This window comes from Podospora pseudopauciseta (genome assembly GCF_035222475.1).
Source record: "Podospora pseudopauciseta strain CBS 411.78 chromosome 2 map unlocalized CBS411.78m_2, whole genome shotgun sequence".
Taxonomy (NCBI): domain Eukaryota; kingdom Fungi; phylum Ascomycota; class Sordariomycetes; order Sordariales; family Podosporaceae; genus Podospora; species Podospora pseudopauciseta.
The window spans coordinates 3,472,119-3,488,135 of record NW_026946663.1 but is presented as its reverse complement, the minus strand read 5'-3'; the positions used below and the strand labels follow the sequence as shown (position 1 = coordinate 3,488,135).

General features: G+C 53.0%; 7 protein-coding genes across 7 annotated transcripts; 3 read left to right on the top strand and 4 right to left on the bottom strand.

Annotated features, from left to right (window-relative positions):
- Positions 1–59: 59 nt before the first annotated feature.
- Positions 60–1,802, bottom strand: CYC2 (mitochondrial peripheral inner membrane protein; the record flags this gene model as incomplete). The annotated part of the gene is made up of 1 exon (XM_062910005.1): positions 60–1,802. The coding sequence occupies one exon, from the start codon at positions 1,800–1,802 to the stop codon at positions 60–62; it is 1,743 nt and encodes a 580-aa protein (XP_062768869.1).
- Positions 1,803–2,016: 214 nt separating this feature from the next.
- AIM32 (Altered inheritance of mitochondria protein 32) lies at positions 2,017–3,239 on the bottom strand (the record flags this gene model as incomplete). The annotated part of the gene is made up of 2 exons (XM_062910004.1): positions 2,819–3,239; positions 2,017–2,751 (listed from the first exon to the last, which is right to left on the bottom strand). The coding sequence occupies exons 1-2, from the start codon at positions 3,143–3,145 to the stop codon at positions 2,017–2,019; spliced, it is 1,062 nt and encodes a 353-aa protein (XP_062768868.1). The 5' UTR covers positions 3,146–3,239.
- Positions 3,240–3,359: 120 nt separating this feature from the next.
- Positions 3,360–4,923, top strand: QC763_209530 (uncharacterized protein). Its single transcript, XM_062910003.1, has 2 exons — positions 3,360–3,853; positions 3,918–4,923. Exons 1-2 carry the CDS (start codon positions 3,573–3,575, stop codon positions 4,645–4,647), a joined length of 1,011 nt encoding a protein of 336 aa, XP_062768867.1. The 5' UTR covers positions 3,360–3,572; the 3' UTR covers positions 4,648–4,923.
- Positions 4,924–5,265: 342 nt separating this feature from the next.
- LEU5_1 (coenzyme A transporter) lies at positions 5,266–8,340 on the bottom strand. The gene is made up of 2 exons (XM_062910002.1): positions 7,751–8,340; positions 5,266–7,689 (listed from the first exon to the last, which is right to left on the bottom strand). Exons 1-2 carry the CDS (start codon positions 8,243–8,245, stop codon positions 5,338–5,340), a joined length of 2,847 nt encoding a protein of 948 aa, XP_062768866.1. The 5' UTR covers positions 8,246–8,340; the 3' UTR covers positions 5,266–5,337.
- A 1,200-nt stretch (positions 8,341–9,540) lies between these two features.
- Positions 9,541–11,439, top strand: QC763_209510 (uncharacterized protein; the record flags this gene model as incomplete). Its single annotated transcript, XM_062910001.1, has 2 exons — positions 9,541–10,551; positions 10,603–11,439. The coding sequence occupies 2 exons, from the start codon at positions 9,541–9,543 to the stop codon at positions 11,437–11,439; spliced, it is 1,848 nt and encodes a 615-aa protein (XP_062768865.1).
- Positions 11,440–12,313: 874 nt separating this feature from the next.
- QC763_209500 (uncharacterized protein) lies at positions 12,314–14,169 on the top strand. The gene is made up of 2 exons (XM_062910000.1): positions 12,314–13,321; positions 13,435–14,169. Exons 1-2 carry the CDS (start codon positions 12,879–12,881, stop codon positions 13,961–13,963), a joined length of 972 nt encoding a protein of 323 aa, XP_062768864.1. The 5' UTR covers positions 12,314–12,878; the 3' UTR covers positions 13,964–14,169.
- Positions 14,170–14,261: 92 nt separating this feature from the next.
- On the bottom strand, positions 14,262–15,565 carry QC763_209490 (uncharacterized protein). Its single transcript, XM_062909999.1, has 2 exons — positions 15,104–15,565; positions 14,262–15,049 (listed from the first exon to the last, which is right to left on the bottom strand). Exons 1-2 carry the CDS (start codon positions 15,155–15,157, stop codon positions 14,273–14,275), a joined length of 831 nt encoding a protein of 276 aa, XP_062768863.1. The 5' UTR covers positions 15,158–15,565; the 3' UTR covers positions 14,262–14,272.
- Positions 15,566–16,017: the final 452 nt, after the last annotated feature.

Sequence of the window (16,017 nt, the reverse complement as noted above, 5' to 3'; positions counted from 1 at the left end):
CCTCTACGTACCTCCTACATGGCATATAACCTGATCCAAGGTTACGTGATCCTGCTTGATTACAACTTCAACACAAGCCAATCGCTCGCCAAACTTGGGTACTTCTTCGCCAACTCCCCAATAACACCCCCAACCGGGCCCTGCCTCTCCTTGCCGTCAGCCCAATACTTTGGTCCAGCAAAGTAATTGTTGAAACCCTCGGGCCCAGACACCATAAGCAGATTCTTAAAGCTCGGCCTTCCAACAGGGCAGGCGCACTGCCGTCGTGGGTTCTCCCCATCAACCTTCTCATAGTCCTCACCCGCAGAAGTGATCAGGTGTTTTGAGGAGTGGTAGTAGCAGTTGACGTCTTCTTTTGACGGGGTTGATTCGGCCTTTGAAGAATTCCAAAACCATGACTTTCGCGGCGGTGTGATTTGCGTCTTGGCGACGATATCATTCGCGGTGATGAATCTCCCCTCCTCATCCACAACGCAAACATAGTTGATCTTCCCCCGAGACATTTCCTTCAGTTTCTCGAGAAGCTCAATGACAGGGTTGTCGGTCTTGATGTCCTCTTTTGACCGGTTGGCCCATATAATGTCGAATTGGGGCATTTTCTTCAAGGTTTGTCCGTGTTCCCGGAAGAGGCTCCCGGCTGCTTGGAGGGCTGGTGCTATGCCTGTTCCGCCGGCGAGAAACACGACCCTTTTGGGCTCTTCCGCTTCCTTGTATCCCGCCCGGGCGACGACATTGAAGCTCTGGTGTGGTCCGCGTAGTTCAATGGTGTCCCCCACTTTTCTGCGGCTTAGCCAGCTGCTCACCTCCCCGCCTTCTGTTCTCCTGATCAGGAACTTGAACGTGGGGAAGGATTGTTGTGGGGAGAAGAGACCCTTGAGCAGCTGGAAGAGTTCGATACGGCCGCGAGTGTCGTACTCGTTTGTAGCACTAAGCACATCCAGCTCCGGCAAGGGGGTGTAATCCCGCGCGACTTGGAGTTCGGGCTGTTTGATCTCAACAGCCCAGGTACCCTCCCGCGCAAGTTTGTGCTGGAGTGTCTCGAGCCATGCCAGCTTCCACTGGCTGGCGAGACCGCCCAGGCGTGATACAACCGGCTTGACGGTGACGATAAAGGCCGTAGGGGACACTTGTTGCCGGTCAACAATCTCAAATGGTGAAAACTTCTGGTCGTTGAGTGGCTCGGTGCTGTAAGCAAACCTCCACATCTCCCATAAGACGAGGGCACCGGCCGAGGCAACTCCGGAAAAGAAAATGTTGCGGACGACATTCGAACTCTGCTCTGACCGGCTCTTCTCCTCTTTTGCTGGGTTTTCTGTTTCTAGGCCTAGTTGTTCCTTGACCAGTCGTTTGAGCTCTTGCCTCTCCTGTTCCGCTCTCTCTTCCTCTTGTTTTTCCTGTTCTAGTCTTTCTTTCTCTTGTGCTTCTAGCTCTCGGATTCTTTGTTCCCGTTGTTCTAGGAGTATTTTCGTTCGCTCTCGCTTCACCTCCTTCCTGGTGACGCGTGGCTCCTCCTGGTCTTGGGCTGCGTTTGGCTCTGGGGTTGATTTTGGAGTATTTTTCTTCGATTTGGCAGCGGCGAATCTGGATTCATCTTTCTCCGACTTGGGGGAGTCAAATCTAGATTTTGCTGCCTGAGAAGGTGAGACATGAAATTGGCGATGCTGGGACCTTTGCGTGTATATTCTTTGTAATGCCTGTCGCTGAGCATGTGATGAGAGCGAGATCTTCATGAGGTTGAGTCTCCCATCTCCAGCAACGTGTTTTGGCAGGCGTATGCCCGATGAGACGAGTCTTCCAGACATCTCCAGGGCATAAGATCGTGTACAGTAAAGTTGTTTTCTGTATCCGGGAGAAGGTCCAAGAACCAAAGACCAAGCGAGGTGAGTGTCAATGGAAGATGGGGGCCAGAATGAAAAAGGGTCCGTGCATATGCACCTATCCGATTCTAGACCCCGACAATGGAAACTGTCATATGTAGCCACTATATCTACGGACTACCTTACCAGCTCTGCCACATCAAAGTCGCAGAATCTTTCCATCCTGAGTGATACCTCCCCTAAAGAGCTCTTCTACCACCTTTCCCTGCAATATTGTCTCCTCCACGATGCCCTCAATATGTCTCGGCTCAACCCTCCCATACCAGATCCCATGACCAGCCAACGGATGCCGCGCCCCATCCTTGGTTGTCTGGTTTGGAGGTATATAAATTATGACATTGCCCGCAAACTTATGTCCACCAATATGACTGATCAAGCCAATTCTGGCCGCCGTCTTGGCTCTTTCGTCCTTCTTCCCTTCCCCGTCTTCCAGGGCCTGAACTGTCTCGTCCACCTCCACCTCCACCGGCCCTGTAACCACCTCGATGCCCTTCTCAGGCAGTCGTTTCTCAAACTCGCCTCTCAGCAGTGGCCCATAAGCACCACACCTCTGATCCCGCCCTCCATGTCCACAGATGAGCACCACAACCTCATCGACGTCCTTGACACCGTACAGAGCGTTTTGATAGGCGGCTTTGCGAAGTAGACGGTCTCGGTGAATGGGTGACAGCCCGTCATGCAATGGGTGCAGCTTTTCAGGGAGGAGATAGCCCCTCACCAGTGCCTCAACGCTGTCAAATGAGACTCGCGGTAGCCAAGGGACATACTTGAATGAAGGGAGGAGGTAAGCTGACGTGGTCTGCAACTCAGGCCGTGATTTGGGAGCAGGCGATGAGGGGAATGAAGCGTTGAGGACTGAGATGTTATGGAACGGCTATGTTGTGACGATGGTTAATATCAGCGTGCAAGTGTGAGGCTCAAAAGGGTGGGGGGGGGAATACATCATTGAACTGACCCCCACGTCCAACTAACTCACGCAGGTCAGCAGCGAGGTTATCACCACTGTTGTCGTCCTCAATGCGGGACGGCCAGTCGTCTTTGCCCGTGCAAACCAGGACATGTTGCGCGTAGTTGGAAATCAGTCCATTGATATTTGTCTTGTGGTCAATTTCAAACCCCTCAGGGAACTCGGGGGTGGGTGCGCATGCACATGTTGGCGAGGGACATGTCGGCGTTGTCGGGAATGATGGTGGTGACTTCGCTTTGGTCGCAAACCCTCTTAGGGTTATTGGTCTGGCGCACACTTGAGCTACTCGTTGCAGTATCATGGCGAAGGAATGACTGGGCGGGTTGGACGTCTTGGCTGGTAAGACGCAGTTTGTAGTTGCATGATGACAGAGAGCTCCTTGGTGGATTATGTCTCAAGTATATTCGTAATCATATCCAAGTTCTTGTGAACCAAAGGTTTTGGTGCTATCAGGGCATGCATATACACGAAGACCCGATAGTACAATATTTCACTTCACTAGGATACAGCTTAATCTCAACATGTGTAAACAACCAAAAAGGTGCTTTTGAAACTGTTGAATGTAGTCATTTACTCAAAAATCTCATTACTGGTTCTGAAATACCATCACCGATTCCGGGGTTGGTAGCTCAAAACTCTTCCTCTCACCTCACCAGCAGCTCACTCATGTCAGTTCTCATCTCAGCCCAAATCACGATATCTATCTCACCAACACACCCAAGATCAAAATGCCCCGACTCGCACCATCTCTATTTCGACAAGCCCGGAAGCAAATATCACCCTTTGCCCCTCTGCTTCTGCCCGTCTGCCGAACCCTCGACTCAACCGCCAACGAACTGCGCTGGATAAAAGAGCACGTCAACTCAACCGATTCCCTCGTGCCCCGAAAGCTTGGGATATGGCAAGCCTGCCTCAAGCGGGAAAAGGGGATACCATTACAATACATCCTCGGCAACCAACCCTTTGGCCCCCTTGATATCCTCTGCAAACCAGGTGTTCTCATCCCACGGTATGCCCTCTTCACCCTTCCATCTTGGTACTTATATCCAAACTAACCCACCTTAAATGACCAGACCAGAAACCGAATCCATAATAACCCACCTCACCACCCTCCTCCCCTTTTCGTCCTCCCCCCTCAAAATCCTCGACCTCTGCACAGGAACAGGCTGCATCCCCCTTTTGATAGCCTCCCTCCTCCCGTCCACCAGCCAAACCCTCGGAGTCGACATCTCCCCCCTCGCCATCTCCCTCTCCCGCCAAAACCTCTCCCACAACATCTCCCTCTCCCACCTCCCCCTTTCCGCCTCCAAAAGCATAACCTTTACCAAATCCGACATTTTTTCTTCTTCCTCCCTCTCTTCCCTCCCCTTTTCCCCGGGAGAGTTGGACATCCTGACATCAAATCCCCCTTACATCTCCCCCGCTGGCTTCAACAAAAACACTGAACGTTCTGTCCGGTTATACGAGCCTAAACTCGCTCTTGTTCCGGATGTGAACCTAGGAAAAGGGTATGATTGCCTGCCGGAGGATGTGTTTTATGCAAGGTTGCTCGAGATTGTGAGTGTCCTCCAGCCGAAAAGGGTGCTTTTTGAGGTGGGGGATGTAGAGCAGGCGAGGAGGGTGGCGGAGATGGTTGTTACGGGAGGGGAGCTGAAGAATTATGCGGGGACTGTGGAGATTTGGAGGGATGATCCTGAGGGGGAGGAAAAGGAGAGGATATCGCTGAGGAATAATGGGGAGGAGGTCGAGGTGAAGGGGAGGGGAAATGGGAGGGGGGTGTATTTTTGGAGGAAGGATTGTTGACAAGACCGTTGGGGGGGGGGGGTGGTTTGAGTGGTGGTGTGGTGTGGTTTGTTAAAGTGTTAATCCCACCATCCAATCTCGTTCCAGAAAAGTCAAAATGATGATCGCAAACCGGTTGTTTATACTTAACCTCCTCATTTCCTCAATCTGCGGTGGACTTCCTTCCAGGACTGGAGGGTATCACGGAAGGTAGCCATCGTGGCACTTGCTCCCAAGGTCATGGAAGTCGCACCTTCCTCAGAAACACCCCATGCCTCACGGCAAGAGCAAGAGCAAGAGCAGGCAGGAGCAACCCATGGTTTATATATTAGGTTAACCATGCTCCTTCCAAGAACCACCTACGCACTCATCTGGTAACTGGAATGGTCAGATGGCTCAGCGGCTAAGACATAGGTGGCCCGGATCAGGCAACGAACAATGCCCCCTGGAAACAGGGCTCCGTGGACGCCTGAGTTCGATTCCTCAGTGAGGCCCTGTCTCTCAAGATGGCCTTCAAGGATATCGACCAACCCCCTCCACCCAACCGCGAAGCAAACCCTACCGAGGGTTCCGTAGCTGGCCGGTGAGCTTTTTGCTTCCTCTACACCCAGGAGAAAGACCAAGGAATGATCATAATCTATCGCTCATTTATTTTGGTGTTTACCACTCCATCAATACATTAAAAATACAAGTCATCTTTTTCATCCCACATCACATGACAAAGTTCACCAACTTCCCACCCTTGACCACCACCACCTTCTTTGCTTTTCCAACATCAACACCCTCAAACTTCTTCCTCCCCTCCTCCGTCTTCAGGACCTCCCCAACAACCCACTCCCTCCTCTCCTCCTCTCCCAACCCCTCAGGCGGTACCGCAATCTCGGCCGCAAACTTCAACCTCCCATTCACCTGCACCGCACAAACCTGCTTCCTCGGCTGCAGCAAATCCACCGTCCCATCCGCGACCGGAAACCTCCCCTTCTCACTCTTAAAAATCGACGTCTCACCAGGATGAAGAATAGCCCAGCACTCCTCCGCAAAAGCAGGCGTAATCGGCGCCATCATCCTCACCAACCCCTCCACCGCCTCCCTCTTCACCCCATCCGGCACGCCCTTCTCCTCCTCGACAATCACATTCGTCAAAATCATCAAATCCGACACCACCGTGTTCAGCGCGTAAACCTTTTCGTACGACCCCGTCACACTCTCAACAGTCTTTTGCACCTCCCTCCACACCCTCGCAGCTTTATCCCACTGTTGGAGTTCCTTTTCCTTCATCGTTCCCAATCTAGCCGCTTCTTGCTCAAAAAACTCCCTCACCGAGGCCGATGATGAGATAGTCGAAACCCGCTGAACAAGCTCCCAAACCCTCCCCAACCACCTCGTAACCCCCACAATCTTGTCCCCATCCCAATCCAGCACCTCACTAACCGGCGCCTGGAAAAGCATGTGCGCCCTTGTCGCATCCGCGCCGTGCAAGTTGATCACATCGGTAGGATCAACACCATTGTACTTGCTCTTGGACATCTTCTCATAACTCACCCCCGCCACCTCCCCCGTCCTCACAACCCTCGGTCTGGCCGGATCAGTAAGATCAACCTCGTCAGGCTTGAGGAATTTCCCCGTGGCAGGGTCAGTGTACGTCTTGCCGTGCACCATCCCCTGTGTAATCAACCGCTTGAACGGCTCCTGCACCCCTTCCGTCTCCCCAACCAGCGTCGAACGCATGAGAAACTTGTAAATAAACCTCGAGTACAAAAGGTGCAAGATGGCGTGCTCAATCCCGCCAATGTAGAGATCAACAGGCAGCATCTTTCTTGCCTTTTCCCTCGAAAACGGCACCTCATCATTGTGCGGGTCGATAAACCTCGCAAAATACCAGCTCGAATCAACAAACGTATCCATCGTGTCCGTATCCCTCCTCGCCGGGCCGTGGCATTGAGGACAAGACGTATTCACCCACTCCTCCAGCGTCTCAAGCGGGTTACCCGTCTTTTTTCCAGCCCAGTGCTCATCCACCTCTGGCAACTCTACCGGTAGCTCCTCCTCCGGAACGGGCACCGCACCGCAAGAACCGCAGTGAATAATCGGGATCGGCGTCCCCCAGTACCTCTGCCTGCTGACCAACCAATCCCTCAACCGCCACTTCTCCACCGGCTTGGCCAGTTCAGCCTCTTCAAGAATACGCACGAGCATCTCACCTGCTTCCTGAGAGGAACGACCCTTGAAGAGACCACTGTGGGCGGTCATAACGCCGTGGTCGATAAAAGGCTCGTTTGGCATGGCGGTGGTGGACTCATCCTCCGACGCGGCAAGGACGAACCGGACTGGCTCGTCTTTGTGGTGCGTTTTCCAAAACGAGTGATCCCTGACATCGTGGGCGGGGACGCCCATGACGGCGCCCTCGCCGTAGTCACCTAGGACGTAGGGGGCGACGTAGATGGGGATAGACCTCTTTGTCGCTTCGGGGGTCTCGTCGTGATAGGCTAGGGGGTTTACCCCGCGGATGTGGGGGAGGAGGTAGCCGACTTTGGAATCGGGGGGTAAACCGGGGAGGATATCTAGAAACGCTTGCAGTTCTGGGTCTTTAACTGCTAACTGGGCTACGACTGGGTGGGTGGAGGCGAGGGCGAGGTACTGGACTCCGAAGAGGGTGTCGGGGCGGGAGGTGAAGACCTCGATGGCGGAGTGGGTGATGTGCTCAAAGGCCATGAGGGGGAACTTGATGGTTGCGCCGGTGGATTTGCCTAGCCAGTTCTTTTGCATGGTTAGGACTCGCTCGGGCCAGTTGTTGTCTTTGCTGAGGATCTCGAGCTCTTGGAGGAGGGAGTCTCTGAATTGGGAGATGCGGAGGAACCATTGTTTTAGTTTCCGCTTTTCGACTTTGGCGCCGGAACGCCAGGAGCAGCCGTTGGAGTCGACTTGCTCGTTAGCGAGGACGGTTTTGTCGACGGGGTCGTAGTTGACTTCTGCTTCGTCTTGGTAGGCTAGGCCTTGCTCGCGGAGGAGGAGGAAGATTTTTTGGGTGTGTTTGTAGAAGCTTGGGTCACAGGTTGCCAGTTCCTGGGGGGAAGGGTAGTCATGTCAGCCAGGTGGCCGGGTTCAAGGCTAGGTGCAAACGTACGCGAGACCAGTCCCAGGATCCATTCATGACGTCGAGCTGTTCCTTCATCTTGGCAATGTTGGACTTGGTCCAGGTGGCCGGGTCAATGCCTCTCTCGATAGCGGCATTTTCGGCCGGAAGTCCAAAGGCATCCCATCCCATTGGTAGCAAGACATCATGTCCTCGAAGGGAGTGAAACCTGGCGACAACATCGGCAATGGTGTAGACGCGGAGGTGCCCCAGATGTAAATACCCCGAAGGATATGGAAACATGGGAAGGACATATTTCTTTTCAGCTCCGTCGCTGGTCTTGGTGCTCTTCAAAGCTGCCCATCTCTGCCGCCATTTCTGATCCAAAGCTGGCAAGTCCAGTTTGGCATCGCTGTTGGCGTATCTATGGGCCGTGATGCTGAGGTATCGAATATCATCCCCAAAACGAGAGCATGAGAGAACGGAACGAAGAGCGCCCAGCCTGGGCAGAGCGCGGCCGATTGACCTCCCGTAGATCACGGTCATTTTGCTATCACATCGTTGGTGGGTCAAAAGATTAGAGAGAAGTCAGAAGTTGTGAGAGCTTCTTCAAGCTCTCTTGCGCCTGGAAGCGATTGCTCAGAGCTGCAGGAGCTCTCTCTGCCTGCAGGGGGCTGCTAGAAAAAATAAGTGGGGATTCGTCGATGTCTTGGCGCCCCAGATCGGGCCCGGCAGTGAGAAATCTCAACGGCGTTTGCCGACGTCAAAGACCGTTGGAGGAACTGCTAGGAGAATTGTGTTATCTGTCACACTTTGTATGGATTTGGCCATTAATTGCATCTTTAATAATTTGCTTTCACATTCCTCAGCAAAAGACAAGATCTGGATAGACTGGTCGTTTGTGTGCTACGTGAGATCCCAGCTCATACGATATAACCTCAACTCACACCACCCTCCAACACCTACGACCATACCCAACTGAAAGCACGGGATCCCGTCCGCTCTCCCCTAGTTAAACAGTTGAGGGCCGAACTAGTACTCAGGTGGGTGACCACTGGGGAATCCTCGGTGTTGTAGGTAATTTTTTCTATTTTTTTGACTCCATTCTCGCTTCGTTGTCAAGCTCCGTCGACAGTGCTTGGCATAGCTAAGTCTCCACACAATAACGGGTCCAGCCCTTTGTCAAAACTGGGGTTTGGAGACGGCTGCGAATAGGCTTTGTTCTTTTTTGCTCATGTTGTCCTCATCTGGAGTAAATGGGAATGAACACTGAACCTGACATGATATCCGAGAAGAGCGAGTGGACTGAAACCCAGATATATACTCCCAGCAATGGTTCTGCAAGTTTTACAGATCTGTTGTGCACCCCTGCCAAGCCTTTTACGTCGGGGCTGCATCTGCACGGGCCATACCCGCCCTTGGCTCTGGTTCCCATCTGCCAACCTGCCGCAACCCTTTCTCAAGCCTCCTGGAACTTCTCTCCTGGATCAAAGTCTAAAACTCGACCCTCAATATCGTTAATTCGCGGTCGACAAATCGTTTCCTTTCACCGCACTTTCGACATCTCACGACCCCCTGACGAACTTTGCACTGCATACACCTATTTAATCTACACACACCCAGAACGTCAGTGACGTCTGCGATCACTTTCCTTGGCCAACCCCATAGCGACCAAAGTCTTTACCGCCGAATCTCGTTTCGTCTCTCTCAACCTGTACTTCGATCGAGCGAAAACCAGAAATGGTCATTCTTCCGTCTCTAATTCCAAGGGTATAACAAAATAGTACCCCCCGCAACAAACACACCGCACCGCATAAAACCCATCCGAGACCGGGCAAGCAATGCCGCCATTATACTCCTCCGCCCCTCCACCCGGCGGCCGCGACTCTCTCGAACTAGCCTCCCTCGCCAGCTCTAGTCCAGGCGTCGATACAAGCGAGACCGACTCCCGACCTAGCATCTCGTCCTCTCGGCGTGCCTCCCTCGAACGAGACGATCCCCTCGACAGCGCAAACCCAGCTGTGCGCACCCGCCCAGATCGATCATACTCTGTAACTTCCAACTTTGATTTTGCCGCGAATTTGTTTCCGCTCTCTTCCACCACCGGCGCTGGGTATGCTCCTATAGGGGCGCCAACCTCGGCGAGGGATGTGAGCGGCGGGTTGGGCGGTGGGTCGCTGGAAAAGCACAAGACGTTGACGTACCTGAATGGCTTGTCGCTGATTGTTGGGCTGATTATTGGGTCGGGTATTTTCTCGTCGCCGAGTCAGGTCAACTCGAATGTTGGGTCGCCAGGGGCTGCCTTGATTGTGTGGGTGGTTGCTGGTGTGCTGGCGTGGACGGGCGGCGCAAGTTATGCAGAGCTGGGAGGCGCGATCCCATTAAACGGTGGCGCGCAGGTGTATCTCTCCAAGATCTTTGGGGAGTGCTCGGGGTTTTTGTTTACGTGGGTTGCTGTATTGGTGTTGAAGCCTGGAAGCGCCGCTATTATCGCCATTATTATGGGCGAGTACCTCATCAGGGCGTTCATCGGCGCTGAGGCGGAGATGATTGATCCTTGGTTCAACAAGACGGTGGCATTGGTGGGGTTGAGTCTGGTCACATTTTTGAACTGCGTTTCGACGAGATTGGGGACGAGGTTGAACGATATGCTCATGTTTTTGAAGTTTGTTGCTTTGATCACAGTGACCATCATTGGTGTGGTGGTGGCGATTACTGGGTACTCGGCTTCGGGAACCACAGCGAATGTGGAATGGAAGGAGCGCGGATGGTTTGAGGGGACATCAACGGAGACGTCGGCCTGGGCTGTGGCGCTGTATGCTGGTCTCTGGGCGTATGACGGGTGGGATAATGCGAGTTCCCTCTCCGCCGTTCTGTTTACTCTTAGCTAACCAATTTATCAGACAAACTATGTTGTGGGTGAGTTCCGCAACGCCAGCCGAGATCTGCCGCGAGTGATCCATACCGCCATGCCCCTGGTCATCATCTCCTACGTCCTCGCCAACATCGCTTACTTCTTTGTCCTTCCTTTGGACGCCATCAACTCGACCAACACCGTTGCTGTCATGTTTGGATCGAAAGTCTTTGGATCCATTGGCTCTTTAGTCCTAGCTCTTATTGTCAGCGCCTCCTGCTTTGGCGCTCTCAACTCATCCACTTTCACTTCCAGCCGGCTCGTGTACGTAGCCGGAAAAGAAGGGTACATCCCCTCTGTATTCGGGCGCCTCGGAAATGGCACCGGCAGCCCAGACTCACTCTCAACAGTCAGGACAAGATCCTGGTTCAAGAAGAAGATGTCGAAACTCTTTGGCGATGAGGACACAGGGCTGTTTTTCACCCCTATCCCAGCGCTGATTCTGAACGCTGTCTTGACCGCCGCGTATATTCTCGTGGGCGAGTTCTCTACACTACTTACATTCTACGGCGTGGCGGGGTACACGTTTTATTTCATTACTGTGCTGGGGCTCATTGTCCTACGAGTGAGAGAACCTACGCTGGAAAGACCATACAAGACGTGGATCACCACGCCTATCATCTTTTGCTGCGTCAGCCTGTTTTTGTTGAGCAGAGCTGTGTTTGCACAGCCGTTGCAGACGCTGATAGTGATTGCGTTTGTGGTGGCGGGGGTGCCGGTGTATTTCTGGAGGGTTAGGGGGAGGGGGGCTCCAGATAGGAGTAGGATGAAGAGGGCTTTGAGTGAGGATGATGAGAGGCCGTGGTGGAAGTTTTGGGGGAGGTGATGACGGAGAATTTGATGATGTGACTGGATACCCAAAACATGAAAGCTTGATTAGGCACAATGAATGAGGAGGGGCTCGGGACAATCAATAGATGATTGTTGTCTGGCCCAGAAGATTTTGCGGTTCCAAAAAGTTCATATGACTGGTGTGTAGCAAAAATGTCGATTAACCTTCCGTGCCACCATGCCCCGGATGGGGCCGTAGATGGGGGTGGCCGTGGCCGGGACCAGTGGGTGTGAGCGGGAGTGAAACTGTCGTGTGCATCGCTGATTAAGGGGAAAGAAAAATGTTATGTGTCTGGGATGGACGGAACATGTCGGGAGATTTCCAAAACGTTTTTTGGATTTTTGCGGATTTCCCGCGGTTGGTTTTGTGTGACAGATCAACGATGCGTGTTTCGACCTGGGGTAGTGGGCGGAAGGGTAAATCGAAACGGGGACACGAGATCTTGGATAGATGTTTCCAGTAGTTTTGATTCTACACTTACAGTAAATAGCATGTTGGTCACCAACAAAGTACAGCATGGAAATGTTTCTAGGTCGACTGTTCATCGTTCTCTGGCAAAAAGGGGCTGATGTTCTGGGGGAGTCCCACTTTTCGTGTGTCAACGTCTGCTGCTCTCAACACCCACCAAACCCCTATGTTGAACATGAGTTCTCTAAAATCAACAAAAATAGAACACTAGCTCGCTCCGTCCAGGCATATTTTCTCTCGGCAGTTGACCACCTCCCGCCTGTCAAACTGATATTGCGCGTCTTTTCCATCTAAACGCCACATGTTTACCCATGAAAACTGTGGCTTGTGGCTGTGCATCATTAGTCTACCCCACAAAACAAACGGTTCACATGCCACAGCATGACGTCAGCCTCTTTCAACTACAACCCATACTCGTTTTCGGATCGACGAAACGGCGTCGTCATGCTGTCTTTTCACGGAATTTTTCACCTGATATTTTGGTGAGGTAGGCAAACGGAAAGCCGAGCAATGTAGTGAGTGGGGGGATGGCCGTGGTCGGGGTTCTGGGTCTTTGACAGTGATGCAACAGGCCGCACCGCCGCTGGGTCGCTCCGATGCCCTTCTTTCCATGGGGATAAGAGCTCCCCGCATATGTGCGTGTACATACATACATACAATGGGGGGTGAGGCAAAAAGTACATGGCCCCCTGGAGGGTGGTGGGTGGGTTGAGCTATCGGAGGGCCAGCTCGAGACAAGGCAGATGTCATCTCTTGGCTTTTGAGAAGATGGGACCCTTTAAGCGGTGCATTCCCACCCCCCTTTTCGTCCATCGAAAGCATTTTTTTGTTCAATTTTTGATCGAGCTATTTTGTGAAGTGTGATTGAACCTGCATTCAGCAGGAGCCAGACAACTGCCGAATTGTCATTGTTTTGTTTGCACCAACCAACAAACTTACATACCCAGGAACAACCAACAACCACAATGGGCGCCGCAAAAGGAACAGCCCTCAAAACCCTCCAGTTCCTCCTCCGCACCCTCCAGTTCTGCTGCGCGGCCCTCGTCCTGGCAGTCTACGCTTACTTCCTCGCCACTCTCAGCACCCACTCCCTCCCCATCGGGACCTTCGTCCGGGCAGTCCTCGGCATAGCTGGCGCAGCAACCGCTTACACAATCCTCGCTTTTCTGTTACTATGTTGCGCCCCGGGCCACCCATTCCCGAGCTTTCTGATGATGGTGCTTGATGTGGCGTTCATCCCCTGCTTTGGGTACATCGCCGGGGTGAACAGACACGGGGTAGGCAACTGCACGGGCGAGGTCGACACCGTGCTGGGGGTGGGGAATAGTTGGAGTGAGAGGGGGGGGTTGCAGTATGGGACCGCGTGTGAGATGGAGAAGGCGGTTTTTTCGGTGGCTGTTGCTGCTTGGTGAGTTTTTTCCAACAGATACTGTTGTCGCTGCTGTTGTTGTTGTGTTTTCTCTTGTTACTCTTTTGCTCTTTTAGGTCGTGAAAAAAAGGAGACTGACACCCACAACCAAGCATCCTCTTCGCCCTCTCCTGCCTGGTAAACCTCGCCCTGGCCCGCCACCGCAAGAGAGAGAAACGGTTCGGACCGTCCCCCGCAAACGACTACACCGCCGGGTACGGCAAGAAAAAGAACCGTTTCAGCGCGCTGTTCGGTCGGAGAAGAGGCGGGCAACACCAAACAGATTTGGGGCCGGATCCGAACGCCCTGCCTGTTCACACCACGCCGGATGAGGTGAGGAATAGCTATGGGACTGATAACACCAGGGTGGCGAGCAACCAGGGGTATGGCGGGCTTGCAGCAGCTCAAAAGTATGAGCAGCAGACGCTGCATTCGCCTGGGGTTGCGAATGGCGATATGGGGTTGATGAACGGGAGTGGAAACGGGTATGCTAATAGTGGCAGTGGGGTTGCCAACGGTAACACGTACGGGAACGGGCATACGTATGATGGGAACGGTAATGGGTATGGAAATCTTCCGCCTCCGCAGCCAGCGGCGAGGTATTGGAACTCAAATACACACACGGGAGGCTATCGGGGGTGAGAGAAAACAGCATGGAAGTGTAAGATACGTCGGGTGAAAGAGTGTGCTGGGGGGATTTACGGAAAATATTGGGGAGGATTACTTTCGTTGCTCTCAAAAGCTCCATTTACTTTGTAACTTTACCAAGAAGGGATAATCTAGGATTCAGGCAATTTGTACATATAGGTATTTTGCACATAACTCAAAATCAAGAGTCATTGCTCATCCACACAAGACCGTGAATATCAACTTCATTGCGTTTTCTGCAGTCACATGGTATAATAGTTTAGACCCCAAGTATTAACACCTCGCTCAAGCATGCCCCCCTTTTTACTTGTTCTTTTCCTTCAACTTACTCAGAGCCAATATCCTCCGCTCTTCCCACTTCTCCCACCCAGCCTGACACAAGTCCTCCTCCACCACCAAGTCTCGTATCCTCAGCCACCTGGCAACAGGAAACTCCAACCCCCACGCCAACAACCCCGTCTCCCTCACCATATAAGTAACAGCAAACCAAGCCACCGCACTCACAGCCCCAGCCGCCGACCCAGCCAGCACCTGCTTAGGCGTATGATACCCAAGATAAATCCGACTCCAGGCCACCAAAACCGCCACAACCCCCGCAGCCAAGCTCACCACCGCCCTCTGCGCCCACGACCACGGCGTGTGGGAATACGCCTCCAAATGCGCATTCACAGCCCGCAACCCACCCTCCTTGTACCGTCTCGGCACGTCAACCAGCGCCGGCCCTTCTTTCCCTTCTGCCTTTTCCTTCTGCATCTGCCCCTTTTTGATGTGGGACCTTGGCGGCCTGTGCCTGACCATGAGAAATAACCCCAGTGCTACCGCCCAAAAGACGGCGAATTGCGCGTGTGATGATGGCATGCCGTACCCCTTTCCACCGGTGCTGATGACGTGTTTTGGGCGTTCTTCTTTGATGAGGCGTTTGAGGACGAAGTTGATGAGTTCGCAGGTTAGTTGGCCGAGGAACATTAGGAGGACTTCGGCTTCGCGGGTGGACCAGAGGAGGGTGGCGTAGACGACGCAGAGGGCTTGGGGGACGAGGGCGAGGAAGGCGCAGAGGTGGGAGAGGGGGTCGTTGGGGTTCTGGGTTTGTGTTAGTACTTGAGTGGTAAGGATGAAGAGTGGGAGATCACTGACGTAGTACACGTGGGTGAGGGATAGAGATGCGAGGGGGGTGATGTTGTCGGACATATTGGCGGTTTGGTTGGTTCCCTTGGGAGACGAAAGAAAATATGTAAAGATGGGGTCCTATTGCCGCATTATTCAATTATTAAAAAGCTATCAAGGGCCGGCGTCGCGCGAATGGCACCTAGTTTGAATATAGCTATCCCCGAGAGAGACCTCGTTGAAGGCAGGTTTGATGCTGTGCAAGTTCCAGAAGCTCTCGAACAAGCAACGAGCAGGTAACGTCAGCGTGTCTGTTTCAGGCTGGCCGGCCAATCGGCTCAGCCCGCTCGAGCAAGGGGGACCCTTTCTTCAGTGGGTGGGCTTGGGGAAAAGGCGGGGTGCCACAGCGCTGGGATGCCGGATTGGCAACTGTGCAACGTCCAAGTCACCGAACGAGTCATCATCCATCTGCCGCGTCGTCCTCAACTTTCCACCCAACAACTACCTGTCGAAGAAAAAAAAATAAAACAAGTATTTTGCCTCCCGGTTGATCTTTCGAGTCCCCGTCTTTTGGTCCCTCTGGAACATGCGTCGTTTACCTCTGCTCGACCACTGGACTGCCATTTCGATGCCGTGCTGAGCCCACCACCCATCTGCAAACTTCAAGCCATTAATAATCTAAATCTACAAGACGAAGCGGGTCCTATTTATCTTGCGAAATATTTCCAAACGAAAGCCATACTTTTTCAGGCGCCGAGATTAATTGCTTTTCCGGAACCCCTCTTCTGTCACCTTTTAATCCACGACAGACCGCGATCATCACGGGCCTATTTTTAGCAAGCCGGACAGTCGCACAACAGCACGGAGAATAACTCACTTGGACAAGGGGACAAAGACGGGTGGATTGGCGGAAGGGATAGTTTTCCAAATACATCAAGAGCTTG

Coding starts and splice junctions, on each gene's coding strand:
- QC763_209500 (XM_062910000.1), top strand. CDS start 12,879: ATGGGCGCCGCAAAAGGAACAGCCCTCAAAACCCTCCAGTTCCTCCTC. Junction 13,322..13,434: donor TCGGTGGCTGTTGCTGCTTG/GTGAGTTTTTTC, acceptor CCCACAACCAAG/CATCCTCTTCGCCCTCTCCT.
- QC763_209490 (XM_062909999.1), bottom strand. CDS start 15,157: ATGTCCGACAACATCACCCCCCTCGCATCTCTATCCCTCACCCACGTG. Junction 15,050..15,103: donor CCCTCACCCACGTGTACTAC/GTCAGTGATCTC, acceptor ACACAAACCCAG/AACCCCAACGACCCCCTCTC.
- QC763_209530 (XM_062910003.1), top strand. CDS start 3,573: ATGCCCCGACTCGCACCATCTCTATTTCGACAAGCCCGGAAGCAAATA. Junction 3,854..3,917: donor CCAGGTGTTCTCATCCCACG/GTATGCCCTCTT, acceptor TTAAATGACCAG/ACCAGAAACCGAATCCATAA.
- LEU5_1 (XM_062910002.1), bottom strand. CDS start 8,245: ATGACCGTGATCTACGGGAGGTCAATCGGCCGCGCTCTGCCCAGGCTG. Junction 7,690..7,750: donor GATCCTGGGACTGGTCTCGC/GTACGTTTGCAC, acceptor CCTTCCCCCCAG/GAACTGGCAACCTGTGACCC.